General features: G+C 42.5%; 1 protein-coding gene across 1 annotated transcript in view; it reads right to left on the bottom strand.

Annotated features, from left to right (window-relative positions):
* Window positions 1-27510, bottom strand: part of RELN (reelin) — a gene marked incomplete at both ends in the record, with an annotated part of 255345 nt that overhangs the window by 200478 nt on the left and 27357 nt on the right. The window contains one exon of the mRNA XM_082013997.1: window positions 11188-11323. Within this exon, the coding sequence (XP_081870123.1) occupies window positions 11188-11323 (136 nt within the window). The remainder of the gene's footprint in view (window positions 1-11187; window positions 11324-27510) is intronic.

Below are 27510 nucleotides of genomic sequence, written 5' to 3' on the forward strand. Positions count from 1 at the left end.
CCCAGGCACCTGAAGTGGCATTGGAAACCACGAGGAGAAGACACGCGTGACCCCTACCCGACGCGCTCCGTTCCCCCAGGAGAGGAGCTTCTCCTGGGGCTGGAAGCTGCATGGCTAGCTAAATTCTTCCATTTGCTGAGGTATGAAGTCTCCATACTACCTTCACTTAGACAGGGAAGTACTGACTACGTAACATCCTTTTCAGACTTGGTTTTGCTTCAATAAAGACAGTTATTGTAAAATTAGGAAGCTGAAATACCCCTAATATTAGTTGCGTTTATTTATTGAAGATGAGCATTACTTTCACTCTACTGTTTTAAGAGAATAAACTTTTCTAATAATTGTACAGGATCAGAGAGTCAGTACTCTCAAATGCTATCAGATACAATTTAATTTAATTTTGGCAATAATACAAATTTTAGGGAAGTTTCCCAGCACCTCATATGCTGTCACAGCATCTTCAAGCCATCTTTACAGCTCTTCCGTCACATGTTGTGTAAAGAAAAACTTTTAGCTCATCATTGCAACAGCTGCTAATACAGATCTCTAGTCTTTCTTCTAACTGGTGAAGAGAGAATGACAAATATTTTAAGGAGCCATTAAAATGTGCTAAATCAATGGTGATTTACACAGAATTTCTATAGAGGCATACAGCATATCCACTTTAATATCAAGTGAGTTAATTGTGATCAGTGATACTACAGTGGAAAGCAAATGAATTCTTAATGACAAACTTTACGTGTTATAAAAATAGAAGCTAAAAAGAAACCTCTTTGCTACGTTTTTCATCATTAGTAACTAGTGCTATGTTGAAAAAATTAAAAAGAAAATATGAGTATTTTAAAGATTTTTATAGATTGAACAATTGACAACATAATAGGATCAGGAAAATAGGATAAGTGTTTTTAGCATTCAATTTTTCTCTACATTACTGGAAATTTATCTTAACAGGTGTTAGATTAATTAAAAAGTTACCATCACAGAAATCAGAAGGGGTTTTTTAGCCACTGAATAAGACTGGAGACTTTACGGGTGTCCTTGTCTCACTTTTACAACCTCTTTTGTTTGACTTGTAGGTTTTAATGTGCATCATAACACCTCTCATCCAGCAGTAAGAAATTCTCTGGGGAACACTTGCAGAAAATAAGACATTGAGTCCATAATTAAAGTAATCTCTTCCCAGGCAGATGCTTCAGTTGGCTCTGTTATCACGTATTACAAAAGGCATCTTGAGGCCTATAAAATGTGCAGCAAATGGCTTTGGAGATGAGAAACAGCAATTTTTCATCTAATTTTGATCCATAGACATGTAAGTACTGTATTGCCACTTTTTGGTATGGAGCCAAGTAACTATTGTGGTTGTTGAAATAAGCTTGGCAGTAACCAAAATTAAAGAGTACTCCAGCTTTTATCCTCAGTCAGGAAAGCCTTTTTCTAAACATCTTTGCACTTAGCAAATAAACATGCCATCTCAAATATGCGAGTTAATGCCTACATCTGGATTTAGAAGAAAGGCTTTATGCAGCTTAACTCACCATACATATTGTCTCTCTATTTGCTTGTTAAAACCATCGTTCAAATTATGTCCCTAACATCTTCACTGCTTTGCAAAACAGCCTGTGATATTGATTGGAAGCATTTCTGCTATTTATCTTTTATATTTTAGTACGTTTAGGACGTTGGTCTTTGAATATGTAAGTAGATTCTGCAAAGTAATTTGTTCATATCAGTTATAATCCTCTGCATAAACACTAATGCTGATAGGAGCTGGGTGAGTTTATGGAGCATGTTTTTGGTTCCTGACTGCAACTGATGTGTCATATCTGGGCAAAATTTGACCTCAAACTATTGAAGTACTGAAAAAAAGAGAAAGGCACTTACTTTCTTCCATTTTTCAACTCTTCAAACTTGCTATTTTAAACTCTTCCCTATTTGGGTGGGAAATCACAGAGATTGCCGGAGAGCTACTTACCGTTTAAGACTTCACCAATGTTTCACAGACAATGTCTCAAGTAAATGTACATTACAACTTGGGCTAAACAGCTTATGTTGAGCTAAAAGGGATATTTAGAAAGCTATAAGAGAAAAGTTTATATCTGTTACATTTCTAATGAGAACTAAAAGATCCAAGCCACTTGGGAATGATAAGGAGATCAACCCCGTGTTAGGAAAACCCTATTTCATAATGTTACGGTGGTACTGTACATGTAAAATACCTGTTACGGGAACAGCCATAAATCAGCAACAAGAGCCAGAAAATGGCATGTACTTCTATTATTTCCTCTTGAAAAAAAATTTATTACTATTTGAATTAGTGTAGGATCTCCAAGCCTTCTCCTAGGTGATAACTCTTCTGTATCACTACAGAATGGAATACAACTTTCGCTGAGAGAGTGACATCATTATGGCATGTTGACCATTGCAATATCACTATGTCATTTTTGTAAGGTACATAGTGAGGTTATAGAAGGATTATTATATTTTGTTATTTATTCTGTATTGGTTTTATATACTACTATTATAATATCTTATACTTTAGACTAATAAACAGATTGAATTATATTTCATTCTATATTCACAGATAAGAATTATCTAAATATTAATAATAGACTTGAGTTTCTCAAACTGAGAAGGGAGGGATACACCCTATTGTTAAACACAGTTTAAAAAGTAATTATGAGTGATGTATTGGAGTTCACTCTGTCAGCTGGTTTGAAGTCATGATCATTCTGACTACTGAAATCCAAATTTTCCCAGCATGTGGGCAGCAAAGGCTGTTCTAATGCTTTTGATACCTTCAAGTATAAGGTTTCTTTCTTTTTTTGTTTTAAAACTTTTGCTAGAACTGGATGTGAGGAGAACATCTTAGTACAGAAAAAGGGAGAAATTTTTTTTTCTTATTTGATTTTCATATTCATCATATCCAAGTTTTCACATTTTGTACATATTCATGAGGTCTTGCTGAATATTGCTGCATGTCTACATAATACATTGTACATTACTTTATGAAAGTTCATCCAAACAAACAAGGAGATAAAAGTAAGTTAACTTGCATGAACTGAGAATATGGACAGAGCATCCTTATATGTCCTCTGCTCTGCACACAAACAAAGCAAAATTTCAAGCAAGAAATCTGAAGGCATGAATTTTAAAAAATACAAAAACTGTCGTCTGTGCCTTCGATGAAAACATGGACACACATGATTGCTCTGCTGGATCAAAGCCAGTGCTCAGCATCCCTCAGTACTGAGCTCTTCACGAAGTTATTTAGTAATAGTCCCTTGCAAGAAGTCAAGTGCTTCCCAAAGAAGTATACAGACAATACGCTTATCTCAAACGCATTCATGCACTGGACACTTCTTGTATTATCATCACTTGAGAGATGGCATTGAAATGATCAGACTCTCTCAGTCAACCAGGCGGACATTCCAGAGATACAAAGGGCTTCCATGCGGACACAATGTCAGGTTGTACGGGCTTGTTGGCAGTACTGAAACTTAGTTTCCTAAAACATCTCTTACAATTATCCTCTGCCTTTGCCTATACTCATATTTTTATGCATTATATGTTTACCCCTATAGAATGGTTCCATGTATCTTTATTGCTCACTCTTCATATAACCAACATTTCCAAAAGAATTCACAAAAACTATTTTGTGCCTATTTCATCAAGCATACTTCTTCTAGGATGTAATTTTGAAAAGTTTGTTATTGATCAGTTATTGGCAGCCAAAAGATATTTCATTCAGTTTCTCTGTTACACAGGAAAACCTCACAGTGAAAGCAAAATGTTGGAGTGTGTGTAATCTATTTTACAGTCTAGTCATGTTTTCAAAATTAAATCATCATGAGAAAAGAAGACAAAGCACCTCTTTGAATGAAACGAAGATTTATGTTGTTGATGAACTAAAATATGCTCTGAAAAATAACCCTGAGGTTAAATTTCAGAGAGAGAAAAACAAAGTTCAAGAGACAATTTTAAACATAGCTACCGATAACTGTACTACAGATTGTGAATTGATGGTTTCATGATCAAAAATAATGGGTGTGTTGCTCAGAAAAGGAGGAAAGTAAAATCTAATCTCTGCTTCTAGAATTGCCAAATGAACATTTGTAAGAAGGGAAGTAATTCTAACCATGCTTGTTTCATTACTTAGATAATACAAGTAGAAAATGACTGAATTTCATTTTATCTCATGCAGGAGGTGCCAGAGTCCTATATGGAACCACACCAAAATCTTAACAGAGTAGCCAAAGGCTATATTGAGCTGCCTTCTGCTATCATACATTACAAGTACGTAATCTATTAAATTTGTATCATACAAAGCAAAGAAACCATCCTAATACTGTATCATCTCGCAGTTTCTATTCTGGCATTACACAATGTTGATGGAAGTAGCTTTTTATGGTTTTTGCTCATCTTTGCTCTTCTGAATGTCAGGCCCTAGGTGTCTGTGGAACCAGATTGCACTCCCATTAACTCTCAAGGGAGTTACAGACACAAAACTCACACATAAATACTTACCTGGAGATATTTACATACCCTATCTCCAGTTGAAAACAACTGAAAATCCCTTTGAGGAGTGGAAAATCAGGTGCAACCAGCTTCCATCTTCCTCATGGTTTTCTTCCTTTTCTCTGAACACTTCTGAATACTCACTATCACAGGGCACTTTGTGCTACTATCTTCTGCTTACAAAGTTTCTGAAAACACTCAGAATTCCTCATTGGTCATCTCTGTTTGCTTTACCACGGCTCAAAATAGACAAAACTCAGACAAAACTAATAGACAAGCTAAATCTAATTCTGCACAGTCAGTTGAGTCTATGCTGATTGGGGTCATACTTAGAGAAGCCACGATTCCATGCACGGTGTTTGCATTTCACTGGAAAATTAACAAGCACAGAAGATGAAGGAGGCAATCTGGGCACCACATCAAAATGGGACATGAGAGCAGAGCCAAGATCTGAATCAAATATTGGCTTGTGATTTTCAGAATGTTACACATAATGCTGATTGACAGTAAAACAATGCCTCTACCCAGGGAAGTGGAAAACCAAGCAAAGAAGTAATTTTTCTTCATAGTTCCACTAAACTGGCACAACCAACACCAATTACTGATGATTTATTTTTTTCCACAAGGCATAAGCTGTACGCAATATGGAAAAATAAAATGACTGCAACACTGTGCTAATGTCAGAACTCCCCTGACTGTAAACAAGGAATGTATCTTACTTGGTGCCTGCATAACCCTTGTCTCAGAGTCCACACCAAAAAGACTGGTAAGAAATATCCTGCTTCACCCTTACTTTGCGATAAAGAGTAGGAAGAGAAGGGCAGCACTTTGCTGAAGCAGGGAGCTGGTGCTACACAGAACCCCAAAGCCAAGGCCATCTATACATTAAGGTTTCCATGTGCATTATGACACACTCTTCAACCGACTGTAAAGATTGCAAATCATAGAAACAACTAGGATGCTATGAACAACAATATATTTCATTGTACAACTCTGTTGCGTCATAAAAACATGAGCAATAAAAACTTATATGACCATATAATTAAGACTTGAGTGATTATATATAAATACAAGGGACCTACGGGACCTTAGTTCTGATATTTGCTGTTTTCTGTTTACTTTCTAGCTTTAATGTCTGTGTGTATTATCATTGTGTATAGAGTGAACATAATTGTGTACTTAATCTTGAAGATAATCCTCTGTATTTCTTTCAAACAAATGAAAAAATCAGTAAACAGTGTCTAAAATGACAGTTTAGCTAAGTGGTTTCCCAGGGGAATATGGTTCCTTCAGACAGTATAGCCCTTTCCCACCCTGGCTAGAGGACTAATACAGCAACCATGTAATCTTCTTGGATGTTTATTCAGTATTTCCGTAATTATTATCATAGGTTTTGTACAAACGCTTTAAATAAGTAACCAAGCCTCTCAATCACAGTCTTTATGTTCTGTAGTGTTTGTACAGCGTGATATTTCACGTTCATACATTAACATGCTTGCCAGGTCCTAGAAACAAGCTTAAACACATGGTCATGAAAATACCAGTTCTGGAACAGGGTACTTCAAATTTCCCAGAAAGTAGTCGTATTATTAGGTGATTATGGGAAAAGGCATACTCTCAGTGGAAAACACATCTCCGTTCTTGAAAGCTTCTTCCAAGTTTCTTTCAATAGTTCACCTGTCTGCCTCAGCATTCAGTCCCAAACTTTTTCCAGGAGCTGTTGCTCCTGCTTCAGAAGTGATGTGCCAGTGTCCTGCCTCAGCAACCACAGCTCTCTCACCTTCACAGGGGAACACCACCACAGCTATTCCTCTTCCCTTTTAGCCGTTTGCACCATAAGCTGTGCTAACCAGGTGTCAAATAATGTATGGCTGGGCCTTTTAGTACTTTCAAAGACTTCTCAATGTACATAATTTTAAGACCAGTTGTCATGGGTCACATCTCTTACATAGGTTATTAGACACTGCCTGCAGACCCAGGCAGACAGCATTACAGAAGTCCAGTCCACTATTAATAGAAGTTACAGAGAATACATATATAAACAAAGTCATAATTATAAGATTATGTCTAGATTCAATGTCTAGCAAAAATGGCTATATAAGAAAAATATTTATTTTCTAAAGTAATTTCTAGAGCAACCTATTCTACTTAATACAGTAGCTGGAACTTCTGTAATAAACCATGCTGATGGTCAAAACACAATATACTTTTGCAATTTGGGTCAGCTTTATTACTTTTACAAACTAGTAAGTTAAGCCATCTATAAAACAACAGGCTTAACAACCTAAGATGTAACCCAGCTTGCCACCCTGCTTAGCAGCCATTATTATCCCCCCGACAGGCTGGGCTTTAACTAGGTTAGTGTGAGCTTAGAGCAGAAATTACAGTGAAACTTAGCTCAAGGATTATGAAGATAATGTTTTACAAATTTGCACACAATCAGAGAAATTACTTGTTAGTGTAAAGGAGGACCTCTGGTACTTTGACCAAAAAAAAAAAAAGAGACAATAAGCAACAGTTTGCACACGATCGGTGTAAAAAAAATAATGGCTATTGCCTGACTTTTGCAAGAAGGTTGGCTCCAGCCACCTTCCCCTATGGAGCATGGGGCTCTGTACCATGCCTTGCCCTGGTGAAATCAGGGAAGAGGCTTGCCGGTGAAACGCTGAGCCGAGGAAAGATGCGTGGCTCCATCAGGCAACTTTATATTCAGATCCGGCAGCGACACAGCGCTGTGTGCAATGGAAATAACTGGTCTACGTCAAACTGTAGAGATGAGGAATCTTCCAGCAGGGAAGGAAGGAAACTGAGTGTTGTGCTGGCACGCGGCTGTACGAGGTGTGAATCCCAGTTTGCTGCATCTCTGCATCACCCATCCCCAGGAATAAGCCCATCTTCCTTCCAGGAGCCCCCAGTGGAACTGAGCCCCGCATCCCTCCCCACAGCTTTCCCAGTTCCACTCATCCCACAGAATGAAAGCTTTGCTAGCCCTCCCTTCCTGCAACAGCAGCAATACCTTGGGTGTCCATCACTGACTAGTTCAGTGAACTAAAATAGTTCACTACTGATGAAGAAGCCATCTTCCTTAGCCATGCCTGGGAAATGCATGGTGGGCTGGTAGCTGGAAACTGCCGAATTTATGCCAGGAAAATTTCTGACCATCATGTTGTAGCAGGCAGGACTCTTTCTGGGAATGTCTGAATTTACTGGTATAAATGGTCTACATGGCTGCTGATTTTTATGAAACTTAGTATCTTGATATCTCAACCCCTTTGTCATGTTTGTTTGGTTACCAATGGGTACAAGACCTGCAGGGGAAGACAGAGTGAGAGCATCACCACACAAAATTTTTTCTTAGGGGTTCAGTCTTCTTCAGGACTGAGCTCTGGAAGACCACACCAAAAAGCACGGATGAAGCGAAAGGGAATTTTGCCCATGCCATCTGTAGGGTCATGACTTCCCTGTGTCATGTCTATGCTCCCAGTGGAAGCCAGAGCAGGTCAATAATATGTGCAGTTAATAAAAGCTAGCCATGCACTGGCCTGGGGGAGACTTGCCTGGTGACCTTTGTCCGTTCCTCCCAAGAATTGTCCAGGGAGATGTATCAACACTGCAAAAATGGTACACCAAAGCTAGTGTTAATTAATAACCTTATTATCCATTCCCAGAGAGGCCAAAGACTAAGGAGCTGATCTGAATGACAGACATATTGGCCACAAAGAGCATAGGAAGTTCTTACCTGTATTGCACTCTTGTCAGATTCTATAAATTCAGGTACCTTTTGTAAATATTTTTAATTTATATTATATTAAAATTAAATTAAACTTTATATTAATGTATTAATTAATATGCAAATATATATTATTTTTTAATTTATATTAAATATAAGCTAGACTGGTAGTCAATCTCAAATCCTGAAGTCAGAGAACTGGGTAAGGCAGGCAGACTAGCGCCGCACCAAAAAAATAGCTTTGTTTACTGCGACTTGTGATTTACTAGGCAGGGGAAACCGCAGCTGAGGCAAGAAAGTGTGAGCAGCTGAAGAAAAAATGAGATGGAGGATTAGAGGTAAAACATATTCCTCCTCCCTTCATTTCCGTCAACGGATGATCACATTTCCCCAGAAGTCCTGCAGCCAAGTGTGACCCTGGAGTAAACACCAACTTTGGAGAAGCTGAGCCTTTCCACTCTTGCCTGAATTTGCCCTGCAGGACACCAAACTGATATAACTGCATCGTTTTGCCCATCCTCAAAGACAAACAAGTATCACTCATGGACCATATTTATACCATGGGGTGAGGCAGTCTGTAAAGCCACGGAGACTGACGGACGCCCAGGCCAGGGACCCCGGGAGCAGCCGCACTGGTGGGCTTGTTGGTGCAAGATCAGACCCCTCAGCCCTGCCAGTTTCATGGATAGCGAGGAAAGACATTTGGTGTCTCTGCACCTGGACCGCTGACGTATGTAGGTGCACGTCCACGCTGCAGATTATGTAATCAAGAATAAATTAAGATTTCTGCTATGTATGTTCTGCATGCTGCAGCATGGCTAAGGACTTGACTAACACAGTGCAAGCACCATCATCTCTGAAGAGGTGCTACTGCTGAAGAGGGCTACTGCTGAAGAGGTGCATTATGGCTTGTGCAAACAGGGAATTACAAGCTGGATTTCCAAAACTGTGTGATGCTGACCTAATTCTGTTTCCACTGAAGCCAATGATGGATCTTCCATTGATTTCAAGATAGACAAGCACTCATTGCTTGAGAAAATGTCCCTTTAATTTCACTTAAATGGGAATCAGCAGTCATAGTAGTATTTGTATTTCTATAGAGTTATTTGTCAGCTCTTCTTCAAGAATGACAAATACAAACAAAAAACCCCAATACAAAACCATGGACAAAAAAATCAGTCATAGGAAAATGAGTAACTGTTTATAAACTGACCTCAACCTTGTAATGGAGGGTCACATCTCATATAAATAAATACATTCACAGTCACTGTGCAAGCTAGGACCAAGAATCATTTCTTGAATACCAGGAAAAACAAAAATCTGAGAAAGAAAGGGAGTAAGCAAGAGTGTGCAGAGAAGTTGCACATCTCATATCTCATTTTTCTTAGGCAGCTCAAAGAACAAAATTTAGCTGCTACAACTTGATCGACAAAGTAAGTTTACTATTTTTAGAGAGGAATTAAAGGAAGAATAAAATTCACAGATTTACCACAGAAAAAAACATACTTGACAGATTTCCTCAAGGTATAGACAACTATTTTATGAGGCTAACTTTTCTGACACAGAATTTAAGTAGAACAGTGACCGTATTTCCTTAAATATTTCATCAGATTTGACTTTTGTCAAATAGTGAATGGGATTCTTAAATATTGTAAACAGCTTCTCTGGTACATTGTAGAAGTTAATGAGGAACAAATACATTCTCAGAAATTAGTTACCACTCATCAAAACTGATTTTTTCCCAAATTACTCTTAGATGTTTAGAAGAAAAGGAAAGCTAGAAATAAAAATGTCTTGACATTGTCATTGCAGCTAAAAAATAATGTACTGTAGCAGTATAGGCAAAAAAATGTGCATTATGTAGGAAAAAGGAAATATCAAAGACACAGATCAATCAATCAACAGTAACTGTGTTCACCATCAGCAACTTACGTTCTCAAAGAAGTTAAGTTACTCACTTTTTGCAACATGTCAAACAGTAAAACAACTCAATTATGTCGGGGCACTTACCTGCAGCTTCCCAGTATAGATAGAAAGGGAGCAATACTCAGAGGAAGATTTGTTTTGACAAACAGGACAGTCACAGGAACATACAAAATGTCTCACACACTGAAATGTTGCAACCATTCACTTATCTCATTAGGGAGCAGTCTGGCTTTTTTCTAAGAACAAGTCAAACATGAACTATTTTCTACTTTCAACTCCACTTTAGGTGTATTTCTCTCGCCAATCTGATCTATCAAAATTTTGGGACAAATAATTAGAAATTACTTTAAAGTAAAATACAGTAATATATATTTGAATAATTCATGTTAAGCTCTGTGTTTTGTTGGTACTTTATATGGTTCTAAATCATCAAACGATGACTTAGGTCTTTAAAACAAATTACAAAAAAACCCCTGTTAGAATAACCTCTTAGTTTTTATCCAGGTTGCAAACCAGCTGAATTACACAGAAGTTGAAAGTGTTTAAGATTAGGAATAGTAAATACTTGAGTATGACTGCTCTCAAATACTTGTATTTTATGTTGATGCTTACAATCTGAATAAAACATCTGTGTGATGTTCTAACTCTTATTAAATGCAACAGATAAAAAAGTAGGTCAATGTACATGTGCTGTATACTTAAAGGATCAATTATATGATTAATAACTGAGGAATCAATTTCTATTGAAATGCTAGGCTTGATGCACTTGTACATTATTTCTCTGATGGCATGCTACATTACAAAACACTATCTCCTTCCTACATGCTTTGAAATATAAAGTCCTAACGTACACAGAAACTCTTCAGACAGGAAGAACTCAATATTCTTACTTCTTATTAAAGTCTAGACTTTGCAGGACTGACTCATTGATCCCTAAGGTCCTAGTGCAAGCATGTTAGACCATTTCTTTATCTCCAAAGTCATTATCTTCTCATAGGCATTGCGTGTATACGTACATGAAGTTGACACAGCCTGTCCCCGCAGGTGGAGCAATCCAAACAAAACTGAGGTTTGTAGTTGGGAGATGGCTCACGTGTGATGCAACCACACTGCACATAAACTGGTTTCCAAACTGGTGGTCAGACATAATTCCTACAAGAAAGACACAGGGGAGATAAACAGGAACACATGTTAATGGCTCATTGCAAGGTGCTAACAAACTGAGAAATACATCTGCCATGTGTTTCATAATGGCAACATGGAATGAAAAAACCCCCAAGAGTATGCCACTGAGTAATTAAAATTAATGCCAGTGAAAACGTTGGAGCTCGCCTTTGCTTGAACCAAGGCTGACTGTGTATTTACTATGAGGCTCCATGTATTTACTACCATTATTCTTCACAAGACCATTATCAGAGGATTTTTTTGCATTTTTAAAGGAGCAGCTGGATGGCAGCTGCTGTAAATCTATGTTATTCCACTACCTGATTTACACACATTATAGACCTAAAAGCAAATAAAACACGAAGGAAAAGATGTGAATTTAAAGATGTGAAGAGAAAGCTTCCTACCCTGGTATGGTCCTTAGACTACTATCCATTATTGATTTTTCAGTGATGAAGTTGCAACAAGAAGTCTGAGGGCAATCAAGAGAGCCTTCAGAGCCTTGAGATGACTGGTTAAGGGATCACGAGCACAGGTAGTGTTCTCCTCTATCTTGCCATTTGCAGGTAATGATGAGGGAACAAAAAGAGCCAGCAGATCAAAACCTGGCTCTGGTGTCACCAGCAAATTTTTTTTTTTTTTTATCATGAGTCAGTTAACACAACACCAGGCCTGCTGGCAACAGATGGGGTACGCCTGTCTCAAATGGGGAAAAGGATCTTTGCACAGGATTTAGAAGGGCTCATTGACAGAGCTTTAAACTAGATTTGAAGGGGGAAAGGGGTAAAACCAGGCCTCCTAGAGATAAGTCAATGTTTGTGGGACAGTGTGCTAGCGAGGTCCTTTGGTCTGCTGTCTCAGTGAAGGTAGGGGATGAAGATCCATACAGCAGCAAAAAGCAAGGGTTATTGATGTACTGGAAACCATGGGAGTACCTGAGAATGGTCATGTAGAAATTAGGACTTCTCCTCAAAAAAAGATGGTGGGATCAATAGTCCAACTGAAGTGCAACTACACCAATGCACACAGCATGGGCAACTAATGGGAGGAGCTGGAAGCCATTGTGCAGCAGGAAAACCATGATATAGTTGCCATCATGGAAACATGATGGGATGACTCGCACAACTGGAGTGCTGCAATGGATGGCTATAAACTCTTCAGAAGGGATAAGCAAGGAAGGAGAGGCGGTGAGGTAACCCTGTGTGTTAGGGAGTGTTTTGGTTGTCTAGAGCTTAAAGACAGTGACAATAGGGTTGAGTGTTTATGAGTAAGAATCAGGAGGAAGGCCAACAAGGCAGATATCATGGTGGGAGACTGTTATAGACCACCCAACCAGGATGAAAAGACAGACAAAATATTCTATAAGCAGCTGGGAGAAGTCTCACGAACGCTAGCCCTTTTTCTCATGGGGGGCTTAACTTACCACGTGTCTGCTGGAAATACAACACAGCAAAGAGGAAACAGTCCTGGAAGTTCCTGGAGAGTGTGGAAGGTAAGATAACTTCCTGACACAGCTGGTGACTGAGCCAATGAGGGAAGGCTCCCTGCTGGACCTGTTTTTTGTGAATCAAGAAGGACGTGTGGCTGATGTGATGGTTGGAGGCCATCTTGGTCATAGTGATCATGAAATGATAAAGTTTTTGATTCTTGGGGAAGTAACAAGGGGCAGCAGCAGAACTTCCATCTTGGACTTTCAGAGGGCAAACTTTGGCCTGTTTAGGGGCCTCGTTGACAGAGTCCCTCAGAAGTCAGTCCTGAAGGGCAAAGGAGTCCAGGAAAGCTGGACGTTCTTCAAGAAGGAAGTGAGCTGGCAGGGAAGAAGATTGGCATAGCTGAACAGAGAGCTTTGGCTGGGACTCAGGAAAAAAAAGAGAGTTTATGACCTTTGGAAGAAGGGGCAGGCAACTCAGGAGGACTGCAAGGATGTCATGAAGTTATGCAGGGAGAAAATTAGAAGGGTCAAAGCCCAACTAGAACTAATCTGGCTACTGTCGTAAAAGACAATAAAAAATATTTCTATAAATACCTTAGCAACAAAAGGAGAGCTGAGGAGAATCTCCATCCCTTATTGGATGCGGGACGAAACATAGTGACAAAGGCTGAGGAAAAGGCCGAGGTACTTAATGCCTTCTTTGCCTCAGTCTTTCATAGCAAGACCAGTTATTCTCCAGGTACCCAGCCTCCCGAGCTGGAAGATGGGTATAGGGAGCAGAATGAAGTGCCCATAATCCAAAGAGAAATGGTCAGTGACCTGCTACACCACTTAGACATATACAAGTCTATGGGGCCAGATGGGATCCACCCAAGGGTACTGAGAGAGCTGGCAGAAGTGCTCACCAAGCCACTTTCAATCATTTATCAGCAGTCCTGGCTAACCGGGGAGGTCCCAGTTGACTGGAGGTTAGCAAATGTGACGCCCATCTACAAGAAGGGACAAAAGGAGGATCCAGGGAACTACAGTTCTGACCTGTCAGTCTGACCTCGGTGCCAGGGAAGGTTATGGAGCAGATCATCCTAAGTGCTATCACACAGCATGTACAGGACAACCAGGTGATCAGGCCCAGTCAGCATGGGTTTATGAAAGGCAGGTCCTGCTTGACCAACCTATCTCCTATGACGAGGTGACCTGGATGACCTAGGATGAAGGAAAGGCTGTGGATGTTGTCTACCTGGACTTTAGTAAAGCCTTAGACACCATTTCTCACAGTATTGTCCTGGAGAAACTGGCTGCTCAAGGCTTGGATGGGTGTAGTCTTCGCTGGGTAAAAAACTGGCTGGATCCGGGCTCAAAGAGTTAATGGAATGAATGAAATCTAGTTTAAAGAGTGAATGGAGTTAAAACCAGTTGGCAGCTGGTCACAAGCTGTGTTCCCCAGGGCTCAGTACTGGGGTCAGTTCTGTTTAATATCTTTATCAATGATCTGGACAAGGGGATCAAGTGCTCCCTCATTAAGTTTGCAGACAACACTGAATTGGGTGGGTGTGTTGATCTGCTGGAGGGTAGGAGGGCTCTACAGAGGGATCTGGACAGGCTGGATCGATGAGCTGAGGTCAACTGTATGAGATTTGACAAGGCCAAGTGCCGGGTCCTGCACTTGGGTCACAACAACCCCATGCAACGCTACAGGCTTGGGGAGGAGTGGCTGGAGAGCTGCCCAGCGGAAAAAGACCTGGGGGTGCTGGTCGACAGCTGGCTTAACATGAGCCAGCAGTGTGCCCAGGTGGCCAAGAAGGCCAACAGTGTCCTGGCCTGCATCAGAAATAGTGTGGCCAGCAGGAGTAGGGAAGTGATTGTGTCCCTGTACTCGGCACTGGTGAGGCCGCACCTTGAACCCTGTGTTCAGTTTTGAGCCCCTCATTACAAGAAGGATATTGCGTTGCTGGAGCGTGTCCAAAGAAGGGCAACGAAGCTGGTGAGGGGTCTGGAAAACAAGTCTTATGAGGAACAGCTGAGGGAACTGGGGTTGTTCAGTCTGGAAAAGAGGAGGCTGAGGGGAGACCTTATCGCTCTCTATAACTACCTGAAAGGGGGTTGTGCTAATGTGGGTGTTGGTCTCTTCTCCCAAGTAGCAAGCAATTGGACAAGAGGAAATGGCCTCAAGTTGTGCCAGGCGAGGTTTAGATCGGATATTTCAAAAAATTTTTTCACCAAAATGGTTGTGAAGCATTGGAACAGGCTGCCCAGGGAAGTGGTTGAGTCACCATCCCTGGAGGTATTTAAAAGACATGTAGATGTGGTGCTTGTAGGGACATGGTTTAGTGGTGGACTTGGCAGTGTTAGGCTAACAGACATTATGATCTTAAAGGTCTTTTCCAACCTAAATGGTTCTATGACTCTATGAAAAAACAATATGTTTTAATAAACAAAATGAAGCTTTTAGAGAAAGGTGTTATCTTTTAGTAGACAGGCACATCTATTTGGAAAAAAGCAGATGAGCTTTGGACTCGTGAACTCTTCTTCTGATCAGAAATAAAAGCAGCAGTCTTCAGCAGTTATACCAGTATAAATTCCTTTGATTTTTTTTGAATCAGCCTTTAATACAGGGATGAATGTAAATGTCATCTATTAATCCCTCCCTCTGGAATTCACTGCAGTTCATCATTAGACAAAAGAACAATATCAGACAGCAATCTTCTCCCCCTCAGAGCCTGCCTGTCGTTTCCTAAAAATTAATGCAAACTTGTTTGTTTAACACCCTTTGGCTTCAAGTACGGCACTCTTACTTGAGTGGAGTACTACACCTTTAATCCTAGTACATTAAACAGGAAATGGGGAAACTATTCTTTTGAATGCACTTATCAGAAGGAAATGCCTCGTTCCAGGTTACTCCAAATATTGAACATTCAATTCAGAAAATAGTGACATGGGCTGAAACATTGCTAATAGGATCAAAACGAAAAACAAACAGCAGCAGGTACCTCTGTGCTCAGCAAGGTCACTGTTAGCTGTTAGGTGACTGTATCTCAGAGAGTTTATAGTGGCTGGTATTTCTTATATTTGCTTGTTGCAATTCAAACAACAACAGAGAAATAAAACCCATCTCTGCCTATCAGAATCCTCTATGACTGTTTTTGATGGCAGTTCTTCCCTGATGTAAGCCCAGCAATTTCTCTTAACTCCTCACAGATCCAGAGGTGGAAGGAGTTTGCAAGAGAGAGTTTTCCACCAAGGAGGGGGACGAATCCTTCCTAACGCAAAGACGCTGCCCCAGCTGGTGCCCTCCAGGGACTGCAGCACGGTGCGGGGAGGGGACTGTCTCACAGGCAAACCGTAGCATTTTACAGATCGAAAGCAACATCTGAAATCCCATTCAGGTACTGGTGAGGATCACAGACTATAGCTCAGGGTTATAGATGTTATTTATCCTGAGGGCTATTAAATTCTAAACCAGCTTAAATTTTTTGGGGTAGAAATGAAGCCACAGTGAGTTTAAGTAATCTGTCTCAGGAGTGACAGGAGGCAGTGGGTGATGGCAGTGATGCCTGTAGCTTTTACAAATGACCACGACCTTGTCACTTGGGGTTTTTCAGATAGTTCTCCATGAAAGCATGCACGTGAGGTCTTCCATCATTCACGCAGTTACACTCTTCAGCTCAAATCCCCAAGCGATGCTAAAGCCCACTGGGTCAGGATGCCCTGGGTGGAGCCTCTTTCCTGGAGAGCAGTTGTAGGGAAATCTGGGGAGATGGCATTTTACTGACTCTTGTTTATTGCGAGACACCAGATGCAGATGAGGTTTGGCCACCTCTTGCCACCCTGTACGGCCATTTTAAGTCTTTATTTGCCTTCCTTGGCTAACTGGAAGGAGTGGTATTAACATCCTCAGAGAAATCCATTTGACTGGTGCCCAGGCTCACTGCCCTGGTCTCGCTGCTGAAGTGACACAACGATGTCCTGCCGAGACAGATGTGTCCAAAAATATGTCCCTGCCCCTTGCGAGGTGAGTGGTACTTAGGCAACAGCTTTCCTTTGCTGAGGGTGAAAGGTGGTAACTCTGCTTCTTTCCCAAAGTTGTGGGTCTCATCCCTCTCTCTTCGAAGTTGGTGCTAAAGCCAGTGACTTCAGCGACGTGGGACAGGGTCTCTGCGACGGGTGCAGAGCACCAGCTCTCATCTGTCATTGTCTCTGGCTGCACAATGGGAAACAGAGCCAGCTACAGACTGTAGCAGGTTAATTAAATAACAGACGCCGTCAAGGGAGAAACAGGAACAGCCCTTCAGTTTGAAGAAATCCTCCTTTCTCCAGAGCCAGCCAAATACAAGGGAGGACAAAGAGTGCCCTAACCACATCCCCCAGCCGGGGGACAGGCACACCAGCTTGGGAAATAGGACCGCTTCCCTCCTTGGCAGCAACTTGTGAGTTAATGAATTCCCTAGGTTTCAGGCAGTACACTGCAAAAATGTGTCTAATACATCAAACACATACAACATCTGTGGAGAATTTCTTTTTCCTTTGATTTACAGTTTAAAAAAAGAACAACTTTGCAGTGACTAGAATAAATTTATAACAATGAAAAAACAGCTCATTCAATTTTTTGAAGAAAGAAGTCAATGAATTGCACAGAGAATATTCAAAATTCCAATTTTATAATTTTATGACCATTTTATCTTTATAGTTTACTAATAATTTATTGTGATAATTTTTACACTAAGAACAACCTCTCCTCATCCGCTGGACTTTTACTGGGTACATGAAATCCAGTTTGGAGTTCAGAGTCTTCAGAACATTTCAGAAAAATTAAGTCTTGAAACTTCAGTGAGTGAGAGAGTGATATTTAAAAAACCTTTTGATGCTCAAACCCCAAAGTTTCATACTGAAAAGATGAATACAAAAATCATAAAAATGCCAAAAATGGAGCAATGTAACTGATACTAAGAACTCAGTAAATTAAGGATAAAGAATGGTATTTCCCTCTCTTGCTTCCAGTCTTTTTGCAGTCCTCTGTTATGGAAGGCAACTCCTCCCTTCTCATCCATCTCCTCTCTGACCTGACAAGCTGCTTTCTCAGACTGAATGTTTGCCCCATAACAAAACTAAAGACAAATGTGATCCTGAGGCAAAAAATAAAATTAATACAAGACAACCCTGAATATATAGCTCTCAGAACAAAACTGTATCCTGTATGTACCTCAGACAGCTTCAAAGACAGAGCATGCCTTCTTTTAAGGTGCTTGGTTCAGGTCAGCAGTGTTCTACAGGCATCTCCTGGCATGTCCTGTTGATCAGTTCAACTATGCACATTAAAGTCTAGTATTTTAAAAAAGTAACAATCTTAAGGTAAATTTTTAAGGTCTGTCTATATAAAACTCTATAAAAACTTCTGCAAATAATCAAGTGTTTCCATGTAATTTATTTAATACCGAAATATTCAAAGGTTTGTGACACCTGCACATCCACATCTCTAAAATGTGCTACATGCAAAGATGCTGTTAGCATCTCTCTGAACTCCTTCTCCCTTGTTTTTTACAGTGTGGACTCATACTGATGTGTTTCAGACATCTGCACTTTCAGAATTTCCATCCCCTAAAATTTTTGAGACTTCAAGAGTCTCAGTATAACCATTCAAATCCCAGACATGCTTTGTACCTGTCAACAGCACTGCTAGGAGAGGCACTAGACATGTCAGGCCCTCTCAAGATTTAACCCAGCAGCTGGTTTTATTGTGAAAACTTTTTTAAAGTGTGCTTAGCCCTGTTCAATGCACTATCTATAGTCACTGAATCAAAGAACTTCTGTGTGAAGACGTAGATTTCAAGAGATAGATTTAATACAAGAAATCCAGGGATAGAGAAAAATTATTGAATGGAAAATCTTAGGTAAAGTCAGATGACAAATACATAGCTTCAATCTTTACCTGTGGAAAATTATTTTATTGATAGTCAGAATAACTAGTAAGGATGTAGCAGCTAATGGAGGGAAGTAGTTTCCCTCTTTTATAAGGTGGCATACAGAAAGGTGAACAAGATGTGAAGGTGCTGTTTTAGGTGGTCCATAAATGGCCAAGCCCAAGTGTAGTTCACAGAATTGCAGAATCACTAAGGTTGGAAAGGACCTTCAAGATCACCAAGTCCAACCGTTAATGGCCACCATGCCCACTAAACCATGTCCTGAAGCACCATATCCACAGGTTTTTTGAACACTTCCAATGATGCTGACTCCACCACCTCCCTGGGCAGCCTGCTCCAATGCCTGACCACTCTCTCAGTATAGAAATTTTTCCTAATATCCAGTCTAAACTTCCACTGGCACAACTTGAGGCCATTTCCTCTCATTCTATCGCTGGTTACTTGGGAGAAGAGACCAACACCCACGTTGCCACAACCCCCTTTCAGGAAGTTGTAGAGACCAATAAGGTCTCCTCTCAGCCTCCTTTTCTCCAGACTAAACAACCCCAGTTTCCTCAGCCGCTCCTCATAAGACTTGTGCTCCAGACCCCTCACCAGCTTCGTTGCCCTTCTTTGGACACGCTCCAGCAACGCAATGTCCTCCTTGTAGTGAGGGGCCCAAAACTGAACACAGAATTCAAGGTGCGGCCTCACCAGTGCCGAGTACAGGGGCACGATCACTTCCCTACTCCTGCTGGCCACACTATTTCTGATAGAGACCAGGACGCTGTTGGCCTTCTTGGCCACCTGGGTACACTGCCAGCTGTGTTCCTGAACTCCTTATTACTTTCACCTTGGTGTGTAGCTTCCCCAAAAGGGGAGGAAGAGAGATGCAGTATGATTCACATCTTTTTCTACTTTCTAAGTCTGAGAAATGTGGATCTGCAATAGTCCTGACTTACACGTGGTAACTACATAATGTTCCTTATTAGAACATTACGTGTCCTCCTTACATATCCGCCGTAGAAAACAGTTTCTTAAACCAGAACTTTATTCAAGTAACTCATCTCCATGTCAAGGTCCTTGGCAAATCCTTCATCAAGGCTAAGTCTCAATAGACTTTCCAGCACTGAACCAGATCACAGAATCACAGAATCACAGAATCACTAGGTTGGCAAGGACCTTTAAGATCATCAAGTCCAACCATTAATCCAGCACCACCATGTCCCCTAAACCTGTCCTGAAGCGCCACATCCACACGTTTTTTGAACACTTCCAGAGATGGCGACTCCACCACCTCCCTGGGCAGCCTGTTCCAATGCCTGACCACCCTCTCAGTGAAGAAATTTTTCCTAATATCCGATCTAAACCTCCCCTGGCGCAACTTGAGGCCATTTCCTTTTGTCCTATCACTAGTTAGTTGGGAGAAGAGACCAACACCCTCGTCACCACAACCCCCTTTCAGGTAGTTGTAGTGGGTGATAAGGTCTCCCCTCAGCCAGCCTCCTCTTCTCCAGACTAAACAACCCCAGTTCCCTCAGCTGCTCCTCATAAGACTTGTGCTCCAGACACCTCACCAGCTTCGTTGCCCTTCTCTGGACACGCTCCAGCACCAAAACATCCTTCTTGTAGTGAGGGGCCCAAAACTGAACACAGGATTCAAGGTGCGGCCTCACCAGTGCCGAGTACAGGGGCACAATCACTTCCCTACTCCTGCTGGCCACACTATTCCTGATACAGGCTAGGACGCTGTTGGCCTTCTTGGCCACCTGGGCACACTGCCGGCTCATGTTCAGCCGGCTGTCAACCAGCACCCCCAGGTCCCTTTCCGCCGGGCTGCTCTCCAGCCACTCCTCCCCAAGCCTGTAGCATTGCATGGGGTTGTTGTGGCCAAAGTGCAGGACCCGGCACTTGGCCTTATTAAACCTCATACAGTTGGCCTCTGCCCATCGATCCAGCCTGTCCAGATCCCTCTGCAGAGCCCTTCTACCCTCCAGCAGACCAACACTCCCACCCAACTTGGTGTCATCTGCAAACTTACTGAGGGAGCACTCGATTCCCTCATCCAGATCATCAATAAAGATATTGAACAAGACTGGCCCCAGAACCGAGCCCTGGGGAACACCGCTTGTGACCGGCCGCCAGCCGGATTTAACGCCATTCACCACAACTCTCTGGGCTCGGCCATCCAGCCAGTTCCTCACCCAGCGAAGAGTAAACCTGTCTAAGCCATGAGCCGCCAGTTTCTCCAGGAGAATGCTGTGGGAGACGCTGTCAAAGGCTTTACTAAAGTCCAGGTAGACAACGTCCACAGCCTTTCCCTCATCCACTAGGCGGGTCACCTGGTCCTAGAAGGAGATCAGGTTGGTCAAGCAGGACCTGCCTTTCATGAACCCATGCTGGCTGGGCCTGAGCCCTTGGTTGTCCTGCAGATGCCCTGTGAGCACTCTCAAGACCAACCACTCCATAATCTTCCCTGGTACAGAGGTCAGGCTGACAGGCCTGTAGTTCCCAGGATCCTCCTTCCGGCCTTTCTTGTAGATGGGTGTCACATTGGCAAGCCTCCAGTCTTCTGGGACCTCCCCTGTTAACCAGGACTGCTGATAAATGATGGAGAGTGGCTTGGCAAGCTCCTCCGCCAGCTCTCTCAGTACTCTCGGGTGGATCTCATCAGGCCCCATAGACTTGTGCGTGTCCAGGTGGTTTAGCATGTCCTTGACTGCTTCCTCCTGGATTATGAGGAGTACATTGTGCTCTCCATCCCCGTCTTCCAGCTCAGGGGGCTGAATACCCTGTGGATACCTGGACTGGCTATTAAAGACTGAGGCAAAGAAGGCATTAAGTACCTCAGCCTTGTCCCCGTCCTTGGAGACAATGTTCCCCGCCATATCCAGTAAGGGATGGAGATTCTCCTTGCCTCTCTTTTTGTTGTTAATATATTTGTAAAAACATTTTTTATTATCCTTTACGACTGTGGCCAGACTGAGCTCTAGCTGGGCTTTTGCCTTTCTAATTTTGTCCCTGCTTGACCTAACAAGATCCTTGTACTCTTCGTGAGTTGCCTGCCCCTTCTTCCAGAGGTGATAAACTCTCCTCTTTTCCCTGAGTCCCAGCAAAATCTCCCTGTTCAGCCAGGCCGGGCGCCTTCCCCGCCAGCTCTTCTTACAGCACATGGGGTCCGCCTGCTCCTGCACCTTTAAGATTTCCTTCTTGAAGACTGTCCAGCCTTCCTGGACCCTTTTGTCCTTCAGGACTGTCTCCCAAGGGACTCTCTCAACCAGTGACCTGAACAGGCTGAAGTCTGCCCTCCGGAAGTCCATGATAGCAGTTTTGCTGACCCCTCTCCTTACTTCCCTCACAACTGAGAATTCTATCATGTCGTGGTCGCTAAGCCCAAGACGGCCTCCGACCACCACATCTCTCACCAGTCCTTCTCTGTTTGTAAACAGCAGGTCCAGCAAGGCACCTCCCCTGGTGGGCTCACTCACCAGCTGTGTCAGGAAGTTATCCTCCACACACTCCAGGAACCTCCTAGACTGTTTCCTCTCTGCCGTGTTATACTTCCAGCAGAAGTCCGGTAGGTTGAAGTCCCCCACAAGAACAAGGGCCAGCGAATGCGAGACCTCCGCCAGTCGCTTATAGAATGTCTCATCTGTCTCTTTGTCCCGGTTGGGTGGCCTGTAACAGACTCCCAGCAGGATATCTGCCTCATTGGCCTTCCCCCTCATCCTTACCCATAAGCACTTGACTTGGTCTTTACAATCATTGATTTCTATGCAATCAAATCACTCCCTAACATACAGAGCCACCCCACCACCTCTCCTTCCCTGCCTATCCCTTCGGAAGAGCTTACAGCCATCCATTGCAGCACTCCAGTCATGAGAAGCATCCCACCATGTTTCTGTGATGGCAACTACGTCATAGCTGTCGCGCTGCACAATGGCTTCCAGCTCCTCCTGTTTGGTGCCCATGCTGCGTGCATTGGTGTAGATGCACCTGAGCTGGGCTATCGATTTCAACTCTGGCACGTTGAACCTATCCCTAGGTTCAACTCTAGTGAGCCCGGTTTTATCCCCTCCCCCCTCCAAATCTAGTTTAAAGCCCTCTCGATGAGGCCTGCCAGCTCATGAGCAAGAATCCTTTTGCCCCTTGGCGTCAGTTGCACTCCATCAGCTGCGAGCAGGCCCGGTGCCATGTAAACCGCCCCGTGGTCAAAAAACCCAAAATTCTGATGACGGCACCAGCCCCTGAGCCACGTGTTGATCAGGTGTGCTTTCCTGTTCCTTTCAGCGTTCTTCCCTGTCACTGAAGGGATTGACGAAAACACTACCTGCGCTCCCGCTCCGTTGACCAGTCGCCCCAGTGCTCTCAAGTTCTTTTTGACTGCCTTTGGGCTTCTTAGCGCAACCTCATCGTTGCCAACCTGCATGACCAACAGCGGGTAGTAATCAGAGGGCCGAACCAGACCAGGGAGTTTCCTGGTGACGTCTCTCACCCAGGCCCCAGGGAGGCAGCAGACTTCCCTGTGAGTTGGGTCTGGTTGACATATTGGGCCCTCTGTACCCCTTAGAAGGGAGTCGCCTACAACAATCACCCTCCTCTTTTTCTTAACTAAGGACGTCTTGATGCGTGGGGCTCGTTGACTCACCCTAGGCACCCCCTCGGACGGACCTTCGTCAGGGTCCTCATGTTCCTGTCCCTCATGTTCCAGAGCCCCATACCTGTTGTGTAAGGGCAGCTGGGACGGTGAGGGAGGCCAGGAGGGAATTCGCTGACCTCTCCGAGGAGGGACCTGCTTCCATTTCCCCTCATCTCTTAGGTCCTCTCCTTCTGCCCAGCAGCAAGAGGACAGGGGATCTCCTGCTGCTTGTGGAGCCTCCACCAGCTGCCCCTGCCTCAGGGCTGCCAGGGTGTGGCTCCACCAATCTATCTCCCTGGTAGGTAGTCTACCATTTCCTGTCTATTACATGAATTGAGCATGACAGGAGAGGGTTAATGTTAAATACAGGTGTAAAATGAATGACTACATTTTGGTTTCGCTGCCTCTAAACTGATTATCCGCTACATGCTTCCCTTTTCAAAGTTATGCATAAGAGTGACAGCAAAATGCCAAACATAAAATATTGATGAAATACCAAGAAAATAAATCTGTAAGTGCCAAATCAACCTGGGATCTTTGGGAAAGTAATAATTCCCACTTAGTAGATAATGAATTTAAGTCAGAAACAGACACCTTCAAATTAGATTTTGCATTATGTAAAATGCAAAATCCTAGTCCTAGGAACAGCCTTTTCCTTTAGGAAACAGAGCTGGGGACCTACGTTCTTCACCCAGGCTCTGGCATCTTGAAGGGTGATCCGCAAATCCACAAGCTGAGTACTGTTCTGCCGAGTGTTACAAAGCAGGGAGTGATGCAAACGGGACTGTGTCAGAATACTCCTCCTGCGCTGAACCCCATGCTAAAGTGGCCAAACCAGAGCCTGCAGCTTGCTTCTCCCATGCAGCACCAGGGACCTGTTCTGGGAGGGGATATAGGACAATTGCTTTTTTTTTTTTAAAAACGGAGAAATGCTGGTAGCCGCATTTCTTATCATAGTCTACCATTTAAAGCAATCACTTTGGCAGAGAGTTTATGCTCATAGTCTCTTCTTCCCGGAAGCACATCCTCTCTGCGAAGTTGAAGATTAACTATATACAGAGGTCACCTCATTCTCCTGTTACGTATATGTGCTGGTTTTGAATGGGGATGGGGTTAATTTTCTTCATAGAAGCTAGTATGAGGCTATGTCTTGGATTTGTGCCGAAAACAGTGTTGATAACACAAGGATGTTTTCATTATTGCTGAGCAGTGCTTACACAGGGTCAAAGCCTTTTCTGTTTCTCACCCTGCCACTGAGCAGGCTGGGGGTGCACAAGAAGCTGGGAGGGACACAGCTGGGACAGCTGACCCCAACTGACCAAAGGGATATTCCACACCATACGACGTCATGCTCAGCATATAAAGCTGAGGGAACAAGAAGAAAGCAGGGGATGTTCGGAGTGATGGCGTTTGTCTTCCCAAATAACCCTTATGCATGATGGAGCCCTGCTTTCCTGGAGATGGCTGAACACCCGCCTGCCCATGGGAGGTGGTGAATGAATTCCTTGTTTTGCTTTGTTTGCATGTGTGGTGTTTCCTTTCGCTATTAAACTGTCTTTATCTCAATCCATGAGTTTTCTCACTCTTACTCTCCCGATTCTCTCCCCCATCCTGCCATAGGGTGAGTGAACAAGTGACTGTGTGGGGCCTTACCTGCCGGCTGGGGTTAAACCATGACAGTATGAGACCACACTACTCAGATGCAAGAGTGCTGGCCGCAGCTTGGTGCCTACAGACAAGGAACTTGGCTTTTTAGTAAAGTCCTCAGGAAGGAAGGACCCAGCCCTGTAGGACAGGTCTCCAGGACCATCACAGAACCAGAGTCCTCCTGGAAGTTAAGGGACAGTCACGTGCTTCTCCACATCATTTGGGGAGCAACAGAGGTTGTGTTGTGGTTGGGCAGGTAGCTGGCAAGACCTGAATTCACAGAAATCCAATGCAGGCCCTAAGGAAACTTCTACCCTAAAATCTATTCACTGAATGCATTTAGACACTAACTGCATTTTACAGCTGCTGGAGCTGCAGCTTTCAGACCACGTTTTCGGAGCTAGGTACTTCCCTTTGTCCTGCGTCTGCCTGGATCTTTAAAGGAGCTTTTTGATACCTACCTGTAAACACACATTAAAATTAGATATGCTTTCCTTGAATGCTATAGCGAGTGAAGTAATGGTTTATTTTCAGTTGCTGGAAGAATATTTGAGGAACATCCTTAAACTGCTGTGAAGCCCTTTCAGGACTCTGAAACGTAAGTCTTAAAATTCCGTGGAGAACTAGTGGTAGGAAGAAAAACAGGTTTCTTATGTTTAAGAAAAACATTAGTAATCCGCATTAAAAAGAACTAGTGGGAGTAAAGGAATATCTGGAGCTGGCAACTACTGTTTCTAAGTTATGAATATAAATATACAATTATGAGCTCAGGCAGCCTGTGCTCAAGGAAGTAGCCAGTTAAAGGCAAGTGAATTACCCAGGCAAGTCCCTTTCAAAGTGAGCAAAGGTGCAGAATCTGGCCCTAGTGAACCGTACCCACCTAGCTAAAATATGTTGTTGCTGATTGATTTTTGGGGGGTGATTTAATTCTGCTTCACAGGAAAAACACATCTCTCTTGATAGAATGTAACAGACTGCTAAAGCACTTGGTGGCCCTTGTGATCAATTAAGGGTCAGGATGGTCTGATAAATTATTAAATAGTATGAAGAAAGAAAAGACCAGCAATTGTCAGATATTACCTTTATCTTTCTTGAAGTGATGTGTTTCTTTCACTATTATTATTATTGCTTCATTATTAAATAATAGATCCTTTCAGCATATGCAACATTGGGGAAAATACCATCCACAGGCTAATAAGAACAGTAGAAAAAGAACAGATAAATGTATAACAACTTAATAAAGCCTGTCACTAAAATCCACAAGTCCTTTTGTGGTCAGGAGCCAACTAGAGCCTGAATACAGCAGTCTGATTCCTGTGGGGGTACAGCTGTGCTGAAGTGACCCAGACTTGGGACAAGAAGTATGGGTTTTATAAACTTTTGCTACATATATCAAATTTAACTGTGTTTTCTTTATAGTTCTGAAAGTAACAATTTATTGCAAGTTCGCATTTGAATTACATTCACAATTTGGGATCCAGGCATGAAGCAGATCAGGTTAGGGCATTCTGGTGCTAACAAGAGTTAGTGCATAACCAGTGCTTTATGGTTTTAGGTTTTTTTGAACACTTACTGAAGCGAGCACTTTTCTAGAAACACGGGTTTGCAGGAATGAATTCCTAATGTACAGATTTATGAAAATTTGTTCTGAAAGAGAAAATATTTTTTTGCTTAATCTCTCTTTCAATGTTCTACTTTTAAGGGATTGTTAATCAAAACTTTTGAGCAGCCTTTTGTTAGAACCCACTTAGGGGTATAATTTCATCTCAGGGATTTATGAGTGCCGGTCTCATTAAACCTAACAGGAGTTACACATATGGAAATTGTGGTGCGTGGGGAGGAGAATATCCCCTTTCATTTGCATAATTCTCCAAGACACTGAATGAGCCCCTTGTGTAAAGTGTGATATGGCTGTGTGAGTCAGGGGGATGGGGGTGGTGAGACCCTGGTCTGCAGCGTGTTGGTAGTTTTAGGGTGGCCATTGTCAGGAAGGATGAGAGGACAATTTACAGCTGAAGTCTAAGTGCTCCACAGAGAGCAAGATGGTTCTAAATGGTCCAAGACCCATAGATTTAGTAACAGTAAACAGGGACCAGCAGTAATATAAATCGAAAATGCTAATGAGCTACCGTGTTGCTGAAATATAGAAGAAAAAAATATCTTTTCAAAGTCTTGAACCAAAATCTATTTTAAATGTTTTCCTGACAGCCCTGGTGTGTTTTATAATTGCAACTTTTATATTTTTCTTTATAGAAACCTGTTAGGCTGATACCTTCATTCTGTACTAACTTTTCATAGGTCTATATTAGCAACGTATTCCAGTTTACTCTCTTGCAGAAAAGCAGCTGGTTTATATTGACTTACTTTTTTTTTTTTTTACTGTTAACTGTATTTGGCTTGTAAGTGTCTCATCTGTATGAGCAACGCTTCCTAAAATTTCCTAAAAATATCGCATTGTTCTGAATCATTCCACTTTGCAAACCCAGGAGCCAAACATCAGACACACCGCTTGATAGGTTTTGTACTGGTGTCAAATGTGACAAAGAACTACCCTGTTATCACG

This window comes from Phaethon aethereus, assembly GCF_964289735.1.
Source record: "Phaethon aethereus genome assembly, chromosome: 1".
Lineage (NCBI taxonomy): Eukaryota > Metazoa > Chordata > Aves > Phaethontiformes > Phaethontidae > Phaethon > Phaethon aethereus.